Consider the following 17514-nt stretch of genomic DNA (forward strand, 5'->3'; position numbering starts at 1 on the left):
GAGATATTTCAGACACAGTGTTGACCATTATTAGTTGTAGGAAGCACTAACATTATTAATACATGCATGTTGCAATAAATCAATCAAATGAAACCCATGTCTAAAAACCATACTTATACCAACTGAAGCCTTATTTGACCCACCTTTCCAGCAGTTTCCAGTTCTTTTTTATCTCTTTTGGCATTTCCAGCCAGCAATTTCATTTCAACAATTCCTGATACAGCAATAATTGGAACAACCGATAACAGCAAAAGGGTTAATTGCCAACCGTAGACAAATGCTATGATAATACCAGTGCCAAGGTTAGCTGTATTCTGTGCAATTAAAGCCAACCTGGTCCCAGTGGCCTAGAAAAGCAAAAGAAGAGAGGCAGCTGAATTTTAAGTTGCAAAGCCATGAGCTGCAGGCTTTGGCTTCCTGGTCAGAACCGTGAGAGAGGGATTTGTGCCTGTGCTAACATTTGCTCCCTTTCGTTACAATAAACCCAAGACACCTGTGCGTCACTTGGGACGCTCTGCAGGTTTTTCTTTGCGCCTTTCAACTCTCATTCCTCTCCTGCCCACACGGATTCAGCATTGCAGGACCAAGTCATCACTGCTCTGCTCTGGGGAGAGGCTGGGGAGCCCACACACCTTTTCATGAAAGCAACATTTAAAGAGGAAACAAAACCCAGGCGCTCTGGTCATCTTAAAGCCTATTCACTTTAAATGTGGGAAGGGGAAGCTGAGACGAAGTGAGAGAGTAGCATAGACATATATATACTACCAACTGTAAAATAGATAGCCAGTGGGAAGTTGCTGTATAACAAAGGGAGTTCAACTCGAGGATGGATGATGCCTTAGAGGACTGGGATGGGGAGGGTGGGGGGGAGTCGAGGGAGGGAGGGAATACGGGAATATGTGTATAAATACAGATGATTGAACTTGGTGTACCTCAAAAAAATAATAAATTAATTAATTAATTAAAAAGAATAAAGTAGACTTCATACCGAAAAAAAAAAAAATTGTGTAAGAGGGAGATTCACGAGCTCCAAGAGACCATCTGTTACAAAGGGTACTGATCCTAGGAGACCATCCCCCGTAAAGTCTGCATAAAGATGAAGTACTTTTTGCACCAATCAGAACATGGGGGATGCGGTAGAACCATCACAGGTGACTTCCTGCTCTCCTGCATTGTGGAAAAGCGGCGAGCTCCTTGGTAACAGACCTTAGCTCCATGGCCGGGGACAGAAGCCAGGGAGAGGGTGGCACTCCCAGCAGCCGGTTACTGGTTCAGGGTTGCGCATGTGACACCAATTAGTCTTAATTAGATGTAAGGGGAGGGTGTCTGGTGGTTGAGGTTTAGGTGGGTGCTCTCTTTCACTGGATGGGAAACAAGGAAGCGTGTAGCCCTGGTTGCTCCCGGCAGCCACCCAGGGGCCAGGAGGGAACCAGCCTCAGGATAAAGCCAACGTGGAGGACTGAAAGCCGCTTAGAGCCAACACACAGAAGGCACCTGAGTCCTTCAGGCCACTTGTGAGCCAGTGGAGTCATCAACCCTGAAGTCTAACCTTCCTCTTTATTGTTTAGGCCAGTTTGACTTTTCTGTTATTTGCAGCTGAAGGCAGCTTAACGGTTGCAACTATGCCATATGTTTATTCCAAACCATGTTAAAGAAAAACAGTACTAGAGTGCGGTCTACATACCCCTTGGACTTGGGAGGCATCCGTCGCAAGTCTCGTAGAAAGTGCACCCGTACTGTTTTTATGATCATCAAACCAGCTCATGTCCTATGGCACAAAATACACCTTTAAATTAGTTCCAAATTAAAACAAGCAGAGAGGGCTTCCCTGGTGGCACAGTGCTTAAGAATCCACCTGGTGGCGCAGTGGTTAAGAACCGCCTGCCAATGCAGGGGACACAGGTTCGATCCCTAGCCCGGGGAAGATCCCACATGCCACGGAGCAAATAAGCCTGTGCACCACAACTACTAAGCCTGCGCTCTAGAGCCCGCGAGCCACAACTATTGAGCCCGTGTGCCTCAACTACTGAAGCCCGTGTGCCCAGAGCCCGTGCTCTACAAGAAGAGAACCCACTGCAATAAGAAGCCCGAGCACTGCAATGAAGAGCAGCCCCACTCCCCAACCAGAGAAACCCTGCACAGCAATGAAGACCCAATGCATCCAAGAAATAAAAAATTTCAAAAAATAAATTAAAAAATTAAAAAAAAAAAAAAAAAAGCAGAGAAAAATCAGATGAAACATCCCAAACCTGCAATGCTGAGGAAATATCCACACTCGGGTGATGGAGTTTAGGGGAGACCGCCCATGCAGTGAGGAGCCCTGGTCCCTGCCCTGAGCACACACCTTGGAGCCTGACCCCACCCCCTTCAAGCTAAGAGAGCACACTGATGGGGGGGTGGGCCTTATCCAGATCGCAGCTGTGCCTGCCGCCAGCTTTGCCTGAGGTTGCAGGTGCACGCGGGCCCACCACCCAGTCCTCACAACTTGCACCATGGACACTTCCTCCCTGGTGGGATGGCGTCTCTCGCAAAAGGTGGTGGAGCTGTGCTGACATGGCTCTTTCTTGTAAATTTGAGGCATGAGATCATCAGCCCTGGTTTCTAACCATGTTTTTGTTTTGTTTTGCTTGCATCAAGGATTAAAAGTCTATCTCAGATATGATTTTAATTATAAGCCCCTCATCCACAGCATCTTTAAGAGTCATATAAAATAATTTTCCCTATGTAGCAACGGTTTAAAAGTCACTGAAAAGAGGTTTGCAAATTTAGACTTGCACAGAACGTGATACCTGCTCTGTGCCCTTTTGTGAACAGGAATGTAACCAATTCCTGTCAATTGTGTGGATAATAGTCTGGTCCCCTCTTAAGCCTTCTCTATGAAAACAGAGAATTCAAGTTTGCACATTTTCCCACCTGTCCTACACTGGGCTGTGACCTTTCTGAGAGGGCAGATAATGCACTGTATAGTCCCAGCTACCAGCGCACGGTCTAGCGCAGAGTAGGTAATAATTAAGTGAATTAATGTGAAAGCAGAGCTCAGACAAAGCTCAGTTACCAACATCTGGGAAAACCTATAGTTAGTCCAGTCAATTGTGGGACAAGAACACTGCCAACCACCCTTTCCTTTGTTGAAAGGCATCCTGGAGTCTCAAATGACTCACCAGGGCCAGAAAACAGACACGGTTTCTCGAAATGACAGTATCCACATGGATACAGATAGTTGCAAAATAAGCCCCCAAAGCTACCTAGATTAAGCCTGCTCCCACGAAAACCCTAAGAGGTCTCTGGATACTGAAGGACCAGGACAATCAGCAGGGCCCTGACCAGTCCCCTGGCGTGAACACCCGGGACACGCACCATGAAGGGCTGCACACCAACCAGAACAGGAAGCGGCTTGAAAGGAAAGAACCGCCCCCGTGCACACGCCTACCTGTCTCAGCATTGCTTTAAAAGCCATTGAGCGAAGCCTGGTGGTGAGGATCTCGCCAGCCTTCCCAAACGTGAAGCCCTGGGCGAGAAGAAAAGCTTTTGTCCCTTTGGATCATCACAGACACTCTGACACAAGTGTGTGTATTCGCATGGACTTCCTTAATATTTACTTATGAATCAACTATTCAAATAACAAAGTCTATGACAGATACGAATTCAAAGTCCCAACTTAAAATCCATGTACTGCTAGATGTAAGCGATTATATATGGAATGAATAAACACTAAGGACCTACTGTACAGCACAGAGAACTACACGCAGTACCCTATGAGAAATCATAATGGAAAAGAATATTAAAAAAAAGGAATGTTTATATATGCATAACCGAATCACTGCTGTACAGCAGAAATTAACACGTAAATCAACTATAGTTCTATAAAAATTTTTTAAAAATTCATATACTGCTAAATCATGGGTATACAATAGAATCCTAAGACCAGAATCCTTAGAAGGGTCCGATTCCGGCTTCTGAACCATTCTAAATAGACTTCCTTTCCAAAACTCTCAAGGACAACATCTCAGTGAGAATAATACTGGACTTAATTACAACTTTCAGTGTGTTCCCAATGCTTTAAGCAAAACAGTCTCCCACAGAAGTAACAAAATTCTACGCAGGGATGTGTCTTGGCTCCTGTAGTGTAGAGGGAGGGAGGCTGTCTGTGGTATCAGACATCCTCCAAGTGACTTTGCCGCTTGCCCTCCCAGCTCCACCTGCTCTCGGATGAGCAATCAGGCTACTCTTCCTCCCCCAGTATCCTTGCCAGACACTTTCCCTCTTTCTAACTAGATCCTGTTGGAACTGGAGAGCAGCCCAGATGTCCACAGCTGGCTTTGCTTCCGGGGCACTGGGATGGGTGTGAGCCTCCAGCCATGGTGAGGGTTGGTGTAGGTATGTGGGGTGCTCCCTGGGGAGGACACATCCAGGGTCTTCACTAAGCCAAGAGCATCGGTGGTCAGTGCCCAGGGCGAGTCTGCCCCGGGGATCCAGGCCTAGACTGCCCCGGTCACCTCCCACCTTAGCTGGCCGATTGCTCAAGGCCCGTGAGGGCACCACTGTCCTGGCCATCAGCCCACCGCAGGTGCAGCATGTGTTTGTAACTAGCTGCCCCTCCCTAACACACCAGAGCTTGTGGCCGCACCGGACACTGAGTTGCTACCAGCAAGGCTATGCTTTCTAAATAAAAAGCTAGGTTTACTTTTACCACTTGCTCAACAATAATCAAAGAGAAGCACACTGGGCACGACTAGGAAATATTTCGTGGACTTAATGGATTGTACTGGAAAGGCCTGTGTGTACTGGAAAGGCACTGAGTTAAAGAGACAAAAGAAATTTCGTAAAAGTCTAGGTAGACAAGTACAATCAGAGCAAAGTTTACTTGTTCATTTTTGGCCAGGTCTATAAAATCTAAATACAACATAGTGTGCGTTCTTTCAAACAGTTCCTCAATTAAGGAAGAAAAAATCAGAGACGTTACTCGATATTATGTAAAGAATAACAAAAAGCGAATGCTATTATACTGATTATTTTCCAGTTCATGCCTAGTTGAGTTTAACTGGGATTTATGCTGTCCTGTGAATTCAAGTCTTTTTTTTTTTTTTCCCTTGGTAATGAATGTTTGCTGAGGGCCAACGTGTGAGATGATGTAATTTAGCACACAGGGAAGGCACAGTTCCTCCCGCTTAGGACCTCTCAAAGACGCTGGTTCCAACTGTGTTTGCAATTCATTTCAGTCTAAGATCTGGAAGCTCCAAATCAAAGCTAAAATTTGGATCACCTGTTTCTCTTACTGGATTTTGATTAACTGATGATTAACCTATATTAACAGATAATTCACAAGAATCTCCTAGATAATTAATCTATGTTCTCTAACTGAATATAGACTCAATGAGAAGATCAAATCGTGGGTACCTACCTGAAGGAAGAAAGTAAAAAAAGAAACAATGCCCAGACATAAAAAAAGCAGTGAGAACATGTTGCACTTCTGCTGCTTCACGTCATCGTCCCCTGGTCCAAAAATCTACAAAAGAACATTTAAAATACCCACTGGGATTACACGAGCCTTGTTTATTCCTTCCAGAAACTACGGCTTGAGCATCCCATTTTAAAAACTAGGTTTTGAATGTGTGTTTTTTTAACTGTGGTAAAATAAACATAACATAAAAATGGCTACATGGTAGATTTTACGTGTACTATCCAGTGGCATTACGTATATTCAGTGCCGTGCCCCCTTCACCACCATCCACCTCCAGAATTCTCTCATCGTCCACAACGGAAACGCTGCCCGGGACGTGATCCCTCCTCGGACCTCTCCCCCAGCCATTCGGGAGCCGCCATGCTGCTTCCCGTGTCTATGAATCTGAGGAACATGCGGTTACGAACGTGGGTTGACCCACTGCACGTGGACTGCGTGTCGCGGCACATTTCAGCCTCTGTTCCTCTTCCTCTGCGCTTGCTGCTCCCCCTGCCTGAACTCCCCTCCACCCCACCCCCCATCGCTCCTTCCACGGGGCCTCCGCCCAGAGAGGCCTCTCCTGACCAACCTGCGAGACACAGCACCCCCACCTCCCGGCCCTCCCCTGCCGACCACGCGTTTAAAACGTTTGCTATCCTGTGGCACGTTACGTACTTGTGTTCTGTTTGTGTGGTGTGCCGGTCCTAATAGAAAATAAACTGTTGGAGGGCAGGACTTCGTTTGTTTCCTGCTCCATCTCCAAGAGCAGAATTTGACCCCAAAGGCGATGCCCCCAAATATAAACACAATCCACACTGTTCTCGAATGGCAGGCGAGCCTGGGGCTGCCTTATCTGGTCATGCAAACACAGTCGGAGGGCTCTTCCTAATCGACCTAGTTTTTTAGCTTGTGGTCTTACCGGTCGACCAATGTTCAGCGTCAGAAGCATAATAAACTCTTACGATGATGGAGGATAATTCATCTTTAACACAAAAGCCTCCAGTAATGTTAGAGATGGACTAAGGTTATAAAATGTAAATGTTGCAGTTTATGGCGCCTTTGATGTTTCTGATCACTTCTGATAGCTATTCCCCAGTGAATTTCACAGTTGGATAGTGGGCGCTTTCCTTCTTGGCCTCCCCAAGCCTTGTAAGCATTGCTACACAGTGATGTAGTAGCCAGCACGTTTTGCATACTTACTTCGAGGCAGACACTCTTACATAGTTACCCGTATCGGGACGTCCCTGGTGGCGCAGTGGTTAAGAATCCGCCTGCCAGTGCAGGGGACACGGGTTCAAGCCCTGGTCGGGGAGGATCCTACATGCCGCGGAGCAACGAAGCCCGTGCACCACAACGACTGAGCCTGTGCTCTAGAGCCCGTGAACCACAACGACTGAGCCCGGGTACTGCAGTTACTGAAGCCCACGCGCCTAGAGCCCATGTTCCACAACAAGAGAAGCCACCGCAATGAGGAGCCTGCGCACCACCACTAGAGATAAGCCCAGACAGCAACGAAGACCCAATACAGTCAAAAATAAATTAATTTTTAAAAAGTTACCTATATCATCTCTTAATCCTCAGCCATCCTAGGAGGTAGGTTTATTTTGCAGATGAAGAAACTGAGGTACAGCAAAGGAAAGCATCTGCCCAAGTTTGCACAGCAATTAAGTGGTGAGGCCAGTCTGTGCCCAGAGCCTGGCATCTTAAACACTGGAGACTTGGGGTCTTCCCCTTCCCAACCACCCGGCCATCCAGTGAGACATGCATCTCCTCTCCACAATGCGATGGGGATCACTGCCTGACATGTGTTTACCCAAATGAAGAGAGCAAATCAGAATGCCTCCTTCAGGGATTTTACAGTTGCTAAATTCACTGATAGCATAATTTGGCTACTTTTTCTTTTTTCTTTCTTTTAATTTATTTATATATTGGCTGAGCTGGGTCTTCGTTGCTGAGAGCGGGCTTTCTCTAGTTGCCACGAGCAGGGGCTACTCTTCATTGCTGTGCACAGACTTCTCATTGTGGTGGCATCTCTTGTTGCAGAACACGGGCTCTAGGTGCGTGAGCTTTAGTAGTTGCAGCATGTGGGCTCAACAGTTGTGGCCCACAGGCTCTAGAGTGCAGGCTCAGTAGTTGTGGTGCACGGGCTCAATTGCTCCGCAGCATGTGGGATCTTCCCGGACCAGGGCTTGAACCCGTGTCCCCTGCATTGGCAGGCGGCTGGCTTCTCAACCACTGCGCCACCAGGGAAGTCCATGGCTACTTCTTCTTTTACCTCACAGCTTTCCTCAAAAGGGTATTAAAACCTTTGGCTTAGTTTAATTTGAGGCTGCTTTACTGCAAAAAGGACTGGGTTGGCATGAGAACTGATGCAATGGGGAAGTGATTTCATTCAAGCTGTCCAGCGGTGTTTTCAGACTCACCGCTATCATCTCTGAGAACATGACGGAGAAGGCCGGCTGAAGTGCCCCGTTGGCAACGGCACACAGAGTTCCCACCACAAAGTAGGGCCATTCTGTTTTATTCAGTTTCAGGATCTTCATAAAAGACACTGGTGGCACAGTTTCATCCTAGACACATAAAGAGCAGGACAAAAAGGTGACAACACTACAGTCACTACTGATATGGACGTAGAGGAGGCCTGGCATCGCCCTTAAGGAACCTGCAAGCTAGGTGCAGAGAAAGACCAGGCTACAGCAAACTACTAGAGGGTCGGACAGGATGTTATCAAATGTTAACCATGTCCACTAGCTACACAGCATGAGCGGAGCATGAGTCCTTCACCCAAGAAGCAGTCTTCATGGTGGGACCAGCCCATCTCTATGCCAGCCTCAGCAGAGGGAGCAGAGGCAGGATCTGGGCACAAAATGCCCTAGAATTCAGGTCCCAACTCAACTCCGGCGTGATGCTGGGGTCACGTGAGACAAGACCCGTGAACACATGGGTACGTGTCCTCACCAACACATGGCGCCGTGATGAACCTGAAGACCTGGGCCTGGTCTCCTCACCCCAGAACCCTGCCCAGCGCTGCCTTTTCTGTGACGGGTTCCCAACTCACAAAACTAAAGTAACTACGCCCCTTTTCATTCACCACCATTCCCTCCGCGGACTTCTTCTATTTCATAGCTTAGCATGTTTGGTGGTCCCTGCCCCCTACCCTGTTTTTTTGTTTACATGACTCTGTTTTACTTTTTGTTATTTTGTTTTGTTTTGTGTTTAAGGTGAAGACGATGTCTTTACATCCCCAGAAATAGCCCAATGCCTGGCACGCATCAGGTTCTCAGCAGATGCTGAACTCAATGTCTTGGTCAAGCATGAAGGATTTAGGTCACATAAAGGAGAATATTCTCACTACAGAGGGGGCTTAATAGTAAACTAGCTACAAAAGGTGCCTATGGAATCCCATAGTCTTACAATTGTTTAAATAGGTCATGTTTGAGTCTCTATGAAAGAGAGAACATGGGAATAATTTCTATTCAGTTCTCTTCTTTCAACCCACCCATTTTCTCTGCATTTTAGGGTTTTTTCCCCTCCCTAGTTAACATTCTCTTTCAGCCCAGGTCTCCAGCCTGTTACATGAGCTCAGGCTGCTCTTCACACACCAACAGGTCTTCCCAGGCCCGTCTAAGCAGACTGAACTTCCCCGTCTCCTTGGGTACATTGTTTATCCCTCTATGATGGCGTTTAGGACAGTCTTGTTGACTGTGGCATTTTCTGCCTCCCCCTCTTCTCTGTGCATTTGTCCAAGAGAAGGGCTCCTCTAAAATACTAGACTCAAAAGATTTAGTAGCATAACTGTCCAGATAAATGAGGAAATGAGAAGTAAATACTTCCACAGCCAAAAAGGGGGGAACTGTTTATCTTACTTATGATGATACAGCTCCACAATAATACAGGGTTATTCTCTTTCCATAAATACGCCAAGACTGAGACCTCTAAGAGAGCCCTCGTCATCTCTGCAGTAAATAACACTGTGGGCAGAGAAAAACAGATGCAATCGCCTCTCAGTAGGATTAGTTTCTTCAGGCCAACACAAGAGTAAAAATAAGCTCAGCTTTTATCCATAAATAACATCAAAATGTATTCTCAAACCATTTCTTAAAATCATAAAATATCTTTTCTTAGAATGGATTCCCTTTCTATTATAAAAGCTTCTGTTAACTTCAATTAATAACATCCCAAGTTTTCAGGTGAGAAATGTTAAAGACTATATACACTTTGGCTATTTCTGGTTATTTCCCCCTTTTTCTTAGTAAGAGAATTCCAACCTTATTCAGAGTAGCAATGCATATAGCGAAAAGATTGTTTTCTACCCTCCCTTGTAGCTAACTATGGCCATGTGATTCGGTTATGGCCAATGACATATAAATAAAAATACTGTATGGGACTTCTGGAAAATCTTTGTTTCTCCTTGTTGCTTGGAACAGAGATGTGATGGCAGGAGCTTCAGGAGCCATTTTAGATCACTGAGAATGGAAGCTACACGCCAGGATAGTGAGGAAAACTATGAAAGGAGCCTAAATCCATGGTAACCATGCTGCAGTCACCATTCTAGCCCTGGGTTTCTCACCTCTAAGATTTCTTTTATGTGAAAGAGAAATAAAACCCCTTATTTTTCTTAAACTGATATTATTTTGTGTCTCCTAGCATAAACAATCAAAAGTAATCCCCCCTAACAGAGTAGGAAAATATCAGGGCCTCCTACTTTAGTCCAGCCTTATTTATCTCTAGATCTCAAAAATGAATGGAATATTTAATTTTAATTTTAAGCATCTAAGCACAAAGACTATGTTTTTGGAGCCTTTTTTTTTTTCATTGCAAATCCATTTTTAATTAGAATTGATTTCAATTTTTGACAAATACATTGAAAATTTGGTATTTCCTTTGTTCAAGAAGAGTATGGCCTGTGGACGGAATCCTCTGTGCCTGCAACATACTTGCAAGGTTAAGAATTTCAGCAGCAAAACTAAACAAGATTTAAATGAAAAACAACTTACAAGTTCAATGGGTTCCACATCAAAGCCATTCTGATACTTTCGTGAATTCCTCAGGCTTTTATGAAAAGAATTCCTAACTATGGGATGACGAAAACCCATGCCAGGCTTTTCATCACTTAGTACAACTTTAGGTTCTTCTGTCTGGACCTCGCTTTCTAGTGTCTGAAAAGAAGAACAAAACATTGAATTGTGTGTGTGTCTGTGTCCAGATGGAGGTAACCTCCAAGTTTAGAACCATACAGCCATTAGGATGTCAAGTGTTAAGACTTTCAGATTCCGTCACAGCTTCTCAGTCAAGGTTAGCTGCAAACTATCAAGAAGTGTATCAACTCATAGACGTAAAAGAGGTTACAACGGGCAGAAAGGTTGAATTCAATTCGAACAATATGAAAATTGGAGTATAAAAGTATTCTCTAAAAGTGAAAAGACAAAGTTTTCATCATCCAGCAGGTATGGGAATTTCTTCAATATGCAAGAATCCAGAGAACAAGTCAGAGACCACCACCACAGGCAGAAAAACAAACAGAAACATTACCAGGGGCTCATTTTTACAAACAAGGAAAAGCTGGTCACTCCCCCAAGGGAGGCAGTTAAACTGGCTGAGTACCATCATCTTTCTCCCTCATACTCCTGACCACCCCTGCAGGCTCAGCCTCATTGCCCACGTAGGGATCAATTCTCTCTTTAAAGGGGCAGGGAAGGGATACTTTAAGGACCTTTAGCTCAGTGCTGGATGAGGAAATATCAATCCAACCTTCCTGGAGTCTAACTTTGTTCTCTGCTTCTGCCATATCTGAGTCCACATCTTAATGGTTTGTCCAAGACCTTGATGGTACTGTCTTGTTCCCTTCAGGTCCTGTCCCCAAACCCAGTCCTCTGGCGGTGCCTTACTGCACCCAGAGGCTGTCTATCTTGAGCTCTGCATCTCATCGATCCTAACTTTCCAGTTGTGCTTTCAACACCTGACGGAACATTGCCCTTGTGCCTCGAACCCCACTGCAGATATGCTCTGCTTGGTGGACTTCCTTACTTCTTCCCACTGGAGCTGTTTCATACCATCTCCCAACAAAACCCCACCTGGATTAGAGACAGTTTTGTAACTGATCCCTGCATCATCACTTCCATCCGGATCCACGCTGCTACCAGAGTCACCTTCCTGAAGGCAGTCCTGCTCAAATGACACCCCAGCTCAACAGTCCTCCACAACTTCCCACCACATGCTCAAGCCTGGCTCCCCCAAATTCTAGCTCATTGCAAGTCACACCAAACCACCTCTCATCAATGCCTTCTCTAATCTTCTTCTCCTGTCATCTTGTCCATGCTATCAAGGAGTCCATCTCAATAGACAGTTCTTCCAATATGCCCATTCTGATTTTAGACTTCTTCTACAACCAAATGCATAATCCCTCGCTCTAGCTCATAATATTTTTTTCTGTGCCTTACCTAAAGCCCTTATTTAGTGGGTGCTGAGGTCACGGAGCCCCAAAGCCAAGATGGCCACTTTTCACTCGATGATAAAAAGCATATATTTAAAACCAATAGCCCTTATTTCCTACACCTGGATGTCCTTCAGCTGGCTCAAATATTCAATTGTAAAAAGTAAAACAATAAATGTTGAAAGGAAATATGGGTGAATATCCTTTCTAATAACAATCCCAAATCCTGAAGACATGGAGAGGAAAAATGATAATCTAATTACATACAATTTTAAAGCATTCTTATAGCAGCCAAACAAACAACAAAGTGAAAATGAAAGAACAAAGCAGGAAAAATATTTCCAATACAGGCACGAGAAGTGTGTATTTCCTCTTTATGCAAGGAGTTCTTACAAATCAATAAGAATATCATGAACAACCCCAAAGAAAACAGCCTAACATAGGAACAGATACTTTCACAGAGGAAAAAATATAAATAGCCAAGGAACATGTGAAAAGATGTTTAATAGCATGAGTAATTAAAGAAACCTGGAGACACTATTTAATTTAGCTCTTTTAGGCTAACAAAGATGAAAAATACTAAATGGCTGTCAGTGGTTATCAGCAGAGGTTTGGCTGATTGGGGAACTTTCAAATTTCCAAGCTATTCATGTTTGTACTTTTTAATGGTTGAATTTCTAAAAATAAGAAGGATATATCATATAACACAGGGAATACAGTCAATACTTCATAATAACTATAAGTGGAGTATAACCTTTAAAAACTGTGAATCACTTTTTTACACCTGTAACTTATATACTACTGTACTTCAACTATACCTCAATAGAAAAAGAAGGCATTACATTTATATTAAAAAAAAATTAAGATACATTTCAAAGAAATAACTACTAGCCAATAGTCTGCCTAGTGGAAAAGCAATGATCATTCCACCTAGAAATAAAACCAAGACAGGGTTATATCGATATTAACACTAACTTGGTCTTTAGAGTTTGAGGAAAACAAAGCAGCCTGGGCTTCAGCATTTGGTGAACCCTCAGGCTCACTGTGGTTCCTTCCTTCATGTGTCCAACAGTACCAACGAGTAACAGGTAAGGTGAAACCCAAATCAGAAGCGGGAGAGGTGTGGGTACCACTGGGGAGAAGTTCACGGGATCTAAGAATCATAGAATGACGAGCCGGTAGAAACTTCTGCGGTCACCTTCGCGCTGGCCCTGCTCATTTAACACGTGAGGATACCAACATCCGGTTTGGTTAAAGGACTTGCCCCAAAACGCTGCTGAGTTGGTGACAGGCCGTTTCTATCACACCAGCTTTAATCACTGTTCAGCCTTTAATCATACAACTTTTCCTAAGAAAGAAAAGTTAGGGGACATGATACTGAAAGATCAGATGTCCTCATGCCCTTGGTGGTCTCGCAGCCTGAATTGTGATGGGAGTGCAAGGTCATTCTTTCAGGGGCACAGAGATGGGCCAGCCAGGGGAGAAAGTGGATACCTCATTTGAGGACCTGACACGTCATCACAGGCAAAAATCGCAGAGCCTTAGTAATCATGGGTGAAATGAAAACTAAAACTGAATTCAAATTATATCTACATGTTAACTAGTAAAATGATAGAGGCCTTGGGATGGCTATGTGTATGGAAGCAATTAGCAAAGACACTATGATTAATCCCCTTGTGCTGGAGAACAAAAGCAACAGTTTAAAAACTTTCTATCATTTCAGTTGATATTTTCACTTTGGGGACTTTGTAAGTTTTAATAACTATCATTTGCCAGGCATCTATTTTGTGTCAAGTGCTTTTTTTTTTTAATTAATAATTTATTTATTGGCTGTATTGGGTGTTCATTGCTGCACACAGGCTTTCTCTAGTTGTGGCGAGTGGAGGCTGCTCTTCATTGCGGTGCACAGGCTTCTCATTGCAGTGGCTTCTCCTGTTGCAGAGCACAGGCTCTAGGCGCATGGGCTTCAGTAATTGTGGCATGCGGCCTCAACAGTTGTGGCTCACAGGCTCTAGAGCATGGGCTCAGTAGTTGTGGTACACGGGCTTAGTTGCTCCGCGGCATGTGGGATCTTCCCAGAGCAGGGATCAAACCCATGTCCCCTGCATTGGCAGGCAGATTCTTAACCACTGCACCACCAGGGAAGTCCCAAGTGCTTCTTTTTAAGACATAATTCACATACCATAAAATTCACCCTGTTAAAGTGCTTTTTTTTTTTTTTAGTATATTCAGGTGCTTACTTCTTAACCTTACAACAGCCTAGCATGGTAGGTTTTGTATGTCAAATGTGGAAACTGAGGCTCAGAGGAGTTAAATTACTTGTCAGAAAACAAAGCAAATTTTTGACTTAACTTTTGACACCGCCCCCCACGTGCTCCCAAAGGGCAATATTTAGAATAGAGAAACAAACCCAGGATCCAACTTTAGGGAAACGATTAAGCAATTTATTGCACATTAACATATTTACTACTGAGGACCCATTAAAATGATAGGATCTGGGTGATCTGGATCTGAAATGTGAAGAAAAAAAGAACAAAAATATGGATATACTAGTTACAGTTATATCAAAGCAAATGTATACACTTTTACAAACATAAGAATCATGTTTACAGAATAAAATATTTTTAGGTTATTTACCTTGCAAAGCTGTTCAAGTGAGTAAGTTCAATAATAAGGCAAAGCAATAGTTATCAATAGAGGGAATAGTAGTTTTTTGTTTGTTTTGGCCGAACAGCTTGCCAGGATCTTAGTTCCCCAACCAGAATAGTTTTTTTAAAGAAAAAAAAACAAACTCGGGAGTTCCCTGGCAGTGCAGTGGTTAGGATTCGGTGATTTCACTGCTGTGGGCCCAGGTGCAATCCCTGGTCGGGGAACTAAGATCCTGCAAGCCACGTAGCGCGGCCAAAAAAAAAGCAAAAAAAGGACACCACACTGTTTGCTTCCTAAAGCCATGAATCCTGCTATTGGTTTTATTAGGATCATCTGGGAAGCCTCTTAAACACCCAGGACCTCCCCGAACCACTAGAGATCCTGGCATCTCCCTCTTACACCTACCACCGCTCTGATCATCCCCAGTCTTCTGCAGGGAAGGATCTGTTAGTTTGAACATGTTCCCCAGGCAATTAAGAATCTCTGTCCTAAAGAATAAGTTCAAAATGTTTTGGGCATTTTCCTCCCCCCTCACCTTTCTCTTTTGAGATTCTTTCAACGACTCTGAATTAAAGTCTCAGATGTATACGTTTAGGCATCTTCCTGAATACACCTTATTTCTCAGTATGGCATTAGCTATAGGACACTTTAATAAATAAAATAAAGAAAGCTATATTGAGGAGAAAGCAGCAGAAAATCGTCTCAGGAAGCAGATTACCTGCATGCTAACAAGCCTGAAGTACAACCCTTCCTCCTTCATTAGTTCTGTGTGGCTTCCTTGCTCCACAACGACTCCACCATCAAACCCAGTGATGACATCTGCATTGCGGATTGTAGACAGTCGGTGTGCTATCACTATGGTGGTCCGGCCTTCCCTGGCCTAAAGGGAAACAGGACGAACATGTAGGGCAGCAGGGTTACAACGTCCACCACTGTCAATTAACACACAATTAAGCACTGGGACGGAGGTGTCTGTAGTGATGGGAGAGTAGCTCACTACTGCTGTGTGATTAGGGCATGAAGGCATCACTCACCTGTGAAGAGTTAAAAGGAAACAAATTTTGGACCAGAGAGGAGGCCAATCCCTCCAGGATGAGGATGGATAACTCTGGAAGCCTACGACCCTTCTCAAATGTTCTCGTATCTGTGTGAGGAGCCCTAGTTCTGAGTTATAGGATATGCTAGAGACTTTAGCAGAAGCGTGTCCAGAAGTCGTTGCCACAAACGGCCTTCTCCAGAGCACTTCTGTACAATTTCTTTTGAAGTACCTGATTTTGACGGTAATCCTGATGGACTACATGCAGGCAGTTTAGGTGAAACCATACCCTGGGATCTACATGGATCAAATTATTCAAAGACCATCTAAATATGATTTTTAACAAGTGCTTCAGGTGATTTTTATGGATGCTGAAATCTACAAATCACGCCCCCCCCACCCTGCCAAGTAGTTCCCTGAACTCACATGTCATTGGCTTGGTGGGTTTATGAATGGGCATTTATACCCTGGAAAATGCCCACCAAACGATTCATGTTATGTCATTAACAATGGTTATTCTTTTTAATAATGATTAAAAAGTACTCATTAAAAATACTATTACACTAACAACTTCTTTTCTTTTAAGCTCTTTATTGGATTATATCTGCTCCACACTGTTGTGCCAGTTCCTGAGGTACACCAAAGTGAATCAGCTGTATTTATACACATATCCCCATACCCTCTCCCTCCGGCGACTCCCTCCCACCCTCCCTATCCTGGCCCTCTAAGGCATCACCCATTGAGTTTATCTCCTTATGTTATGCAGCAGCTTCCCACTAGCTATTTTACACTTGGTAGTATATGTATATGTGTCAGTGCTACTCTCTCACTTCGTCCCAGCTTCCCTTCACTACCCCCTCCCCGCCCCCTGCCGTGTCCTCAAGTCCATTCTCCACATCTGCAACTTTATTCTTGCCCTGTCACTGGGTTCATCAGTACCTGTTTTTTAGATTCCATATATATGAGTTAGCATATGGTATTTTAGACTAACAACTTCTTAAGACCATGCCTACTCTGAGGCAATAAAACCATCCTTAGGATGGTTATGAGAATATAGCCTAATTCACCTAAGTAGTTAAAGAGAGAAAGATGAGAGGCTAGACTCATAATAGCCCAAAAGTGAGAACATCCAAATGTTCATCAGTTGATCAAAAGATAAACCGAATGTGATATATCCACACAATGGAACAGTACTGGGCCAGAAAGAGGAATGGGATTCCTACGTGTGTTTCAACATGGATGAATCTTGACAACGTGATGCTAAGTGAAAGAAGCCAGCCACGAAAGATCATGCCTTGTATGATTCTACTTATACGAAATGACCAGAATGGACAAATCCATTGACAGAGAAAGGGGATTAGTGGTGGCCAAGAGCAAGGGTGAGGGTGGAATGGAGAGTGACTGTTAATGGGTTCAAGGTTTCCTTTGGGGGTGATGAAAATATTCTGCAGTGAGATCGTGGTGATTGTGGCAAAATCTTGTGAAGATACTAAAACCAATGAATTGTGCATTTTAAAAGGGTGAACTTTATGGTGTATGAATTACATGTCAATTTTTTTAAAAAAGAGCATCCATGAGGATTCTGAAAAAGTTAGCAAGGATCTGGGCAATATCTCCACCAGATACTAAAACATAACAAGCTACAGCAATGCGATGATGGATGATGCCTTAGAGGGCCGGGACGGGGAGGGTGGGGGGGAGTCGCGGGAGGGAGGGAATATGGGGATATGTGTATAAACACAGCTGATTGACTTTGGTGTGCCTCAAAAACTGGTACAAGAGTGTAAAGCAATTATATTCCAATAAAGAGCCAAAAAAAAAAAAAAAAAAAGCTACAGCAATGAAAACAGTAAAATCTGGGGGAAGCTATCACATGAATAGACAATTTGATCAACAGAACCATATACAGAGTCCAGAAAACATTTAAGAATTAGTATATGATAAATATGCACTGTC

General features: G+C 44.0%; 1 protein-coding gene across 4 annotated transcripts in view; it reads right to left on the reverse strand.

The window, feature by feature from the left end:
• Positions 1-17514, reverse strand: part of ABCB4 (ATP binding cassette subfamily B member 4) — a 77657-nt gene that overhangs the window by 16460 nt on the left and 43683 nt on the right. For 3 of the 4 annotated variants that reach the window (XM_057732781.1, XM_057732779.1, XM_057732780.1), the window contains 7 exons: positions 15241-15402; positions 10438-10599; positions 7864-8010; positions 5402-5506; positions 3431-3508; positions 1685-1768; positions 144-347 (listed from right to left, as the gene is read on the reverse strand). In XM_057732781.1, coding sequence (XP_057588764.1) covers positions 144-347; positions 1685-1768; positions 3431-3508; positions 5402-5506; positions 7864-8010; positions 10438-10599; positions 15241-15402 — 942 coding nt within the window. Of the gene's footprint in view, positions 1-143; positions 348-1684; positions 1769-3430; positions 3509-5401; positions 5507-7863; positions 8011-10437; positions 10600-14308; positions 14384-15240; positions 15403-17514 lie in introns of those variants that run through there. The other variant, XM_057732782.1, reaches the window with a different exon arrangement.

Source organism: Hippopotamus amphibius, chromosome 4 (genome assembly GCF_030028045.1).
Source record: "Hippopotamus amphibius kiboko isolate mHipAmp2 chromosome 4, mHipAmp2.hap2, whole genome shotgun sequence".
Lineage (NCBI taxonomy): Eukaryota > Metazoa > Chordata > Mammalia > Artiodactyla > Hippopotamidae > Hippopotamus > Hippopotamus amphibius.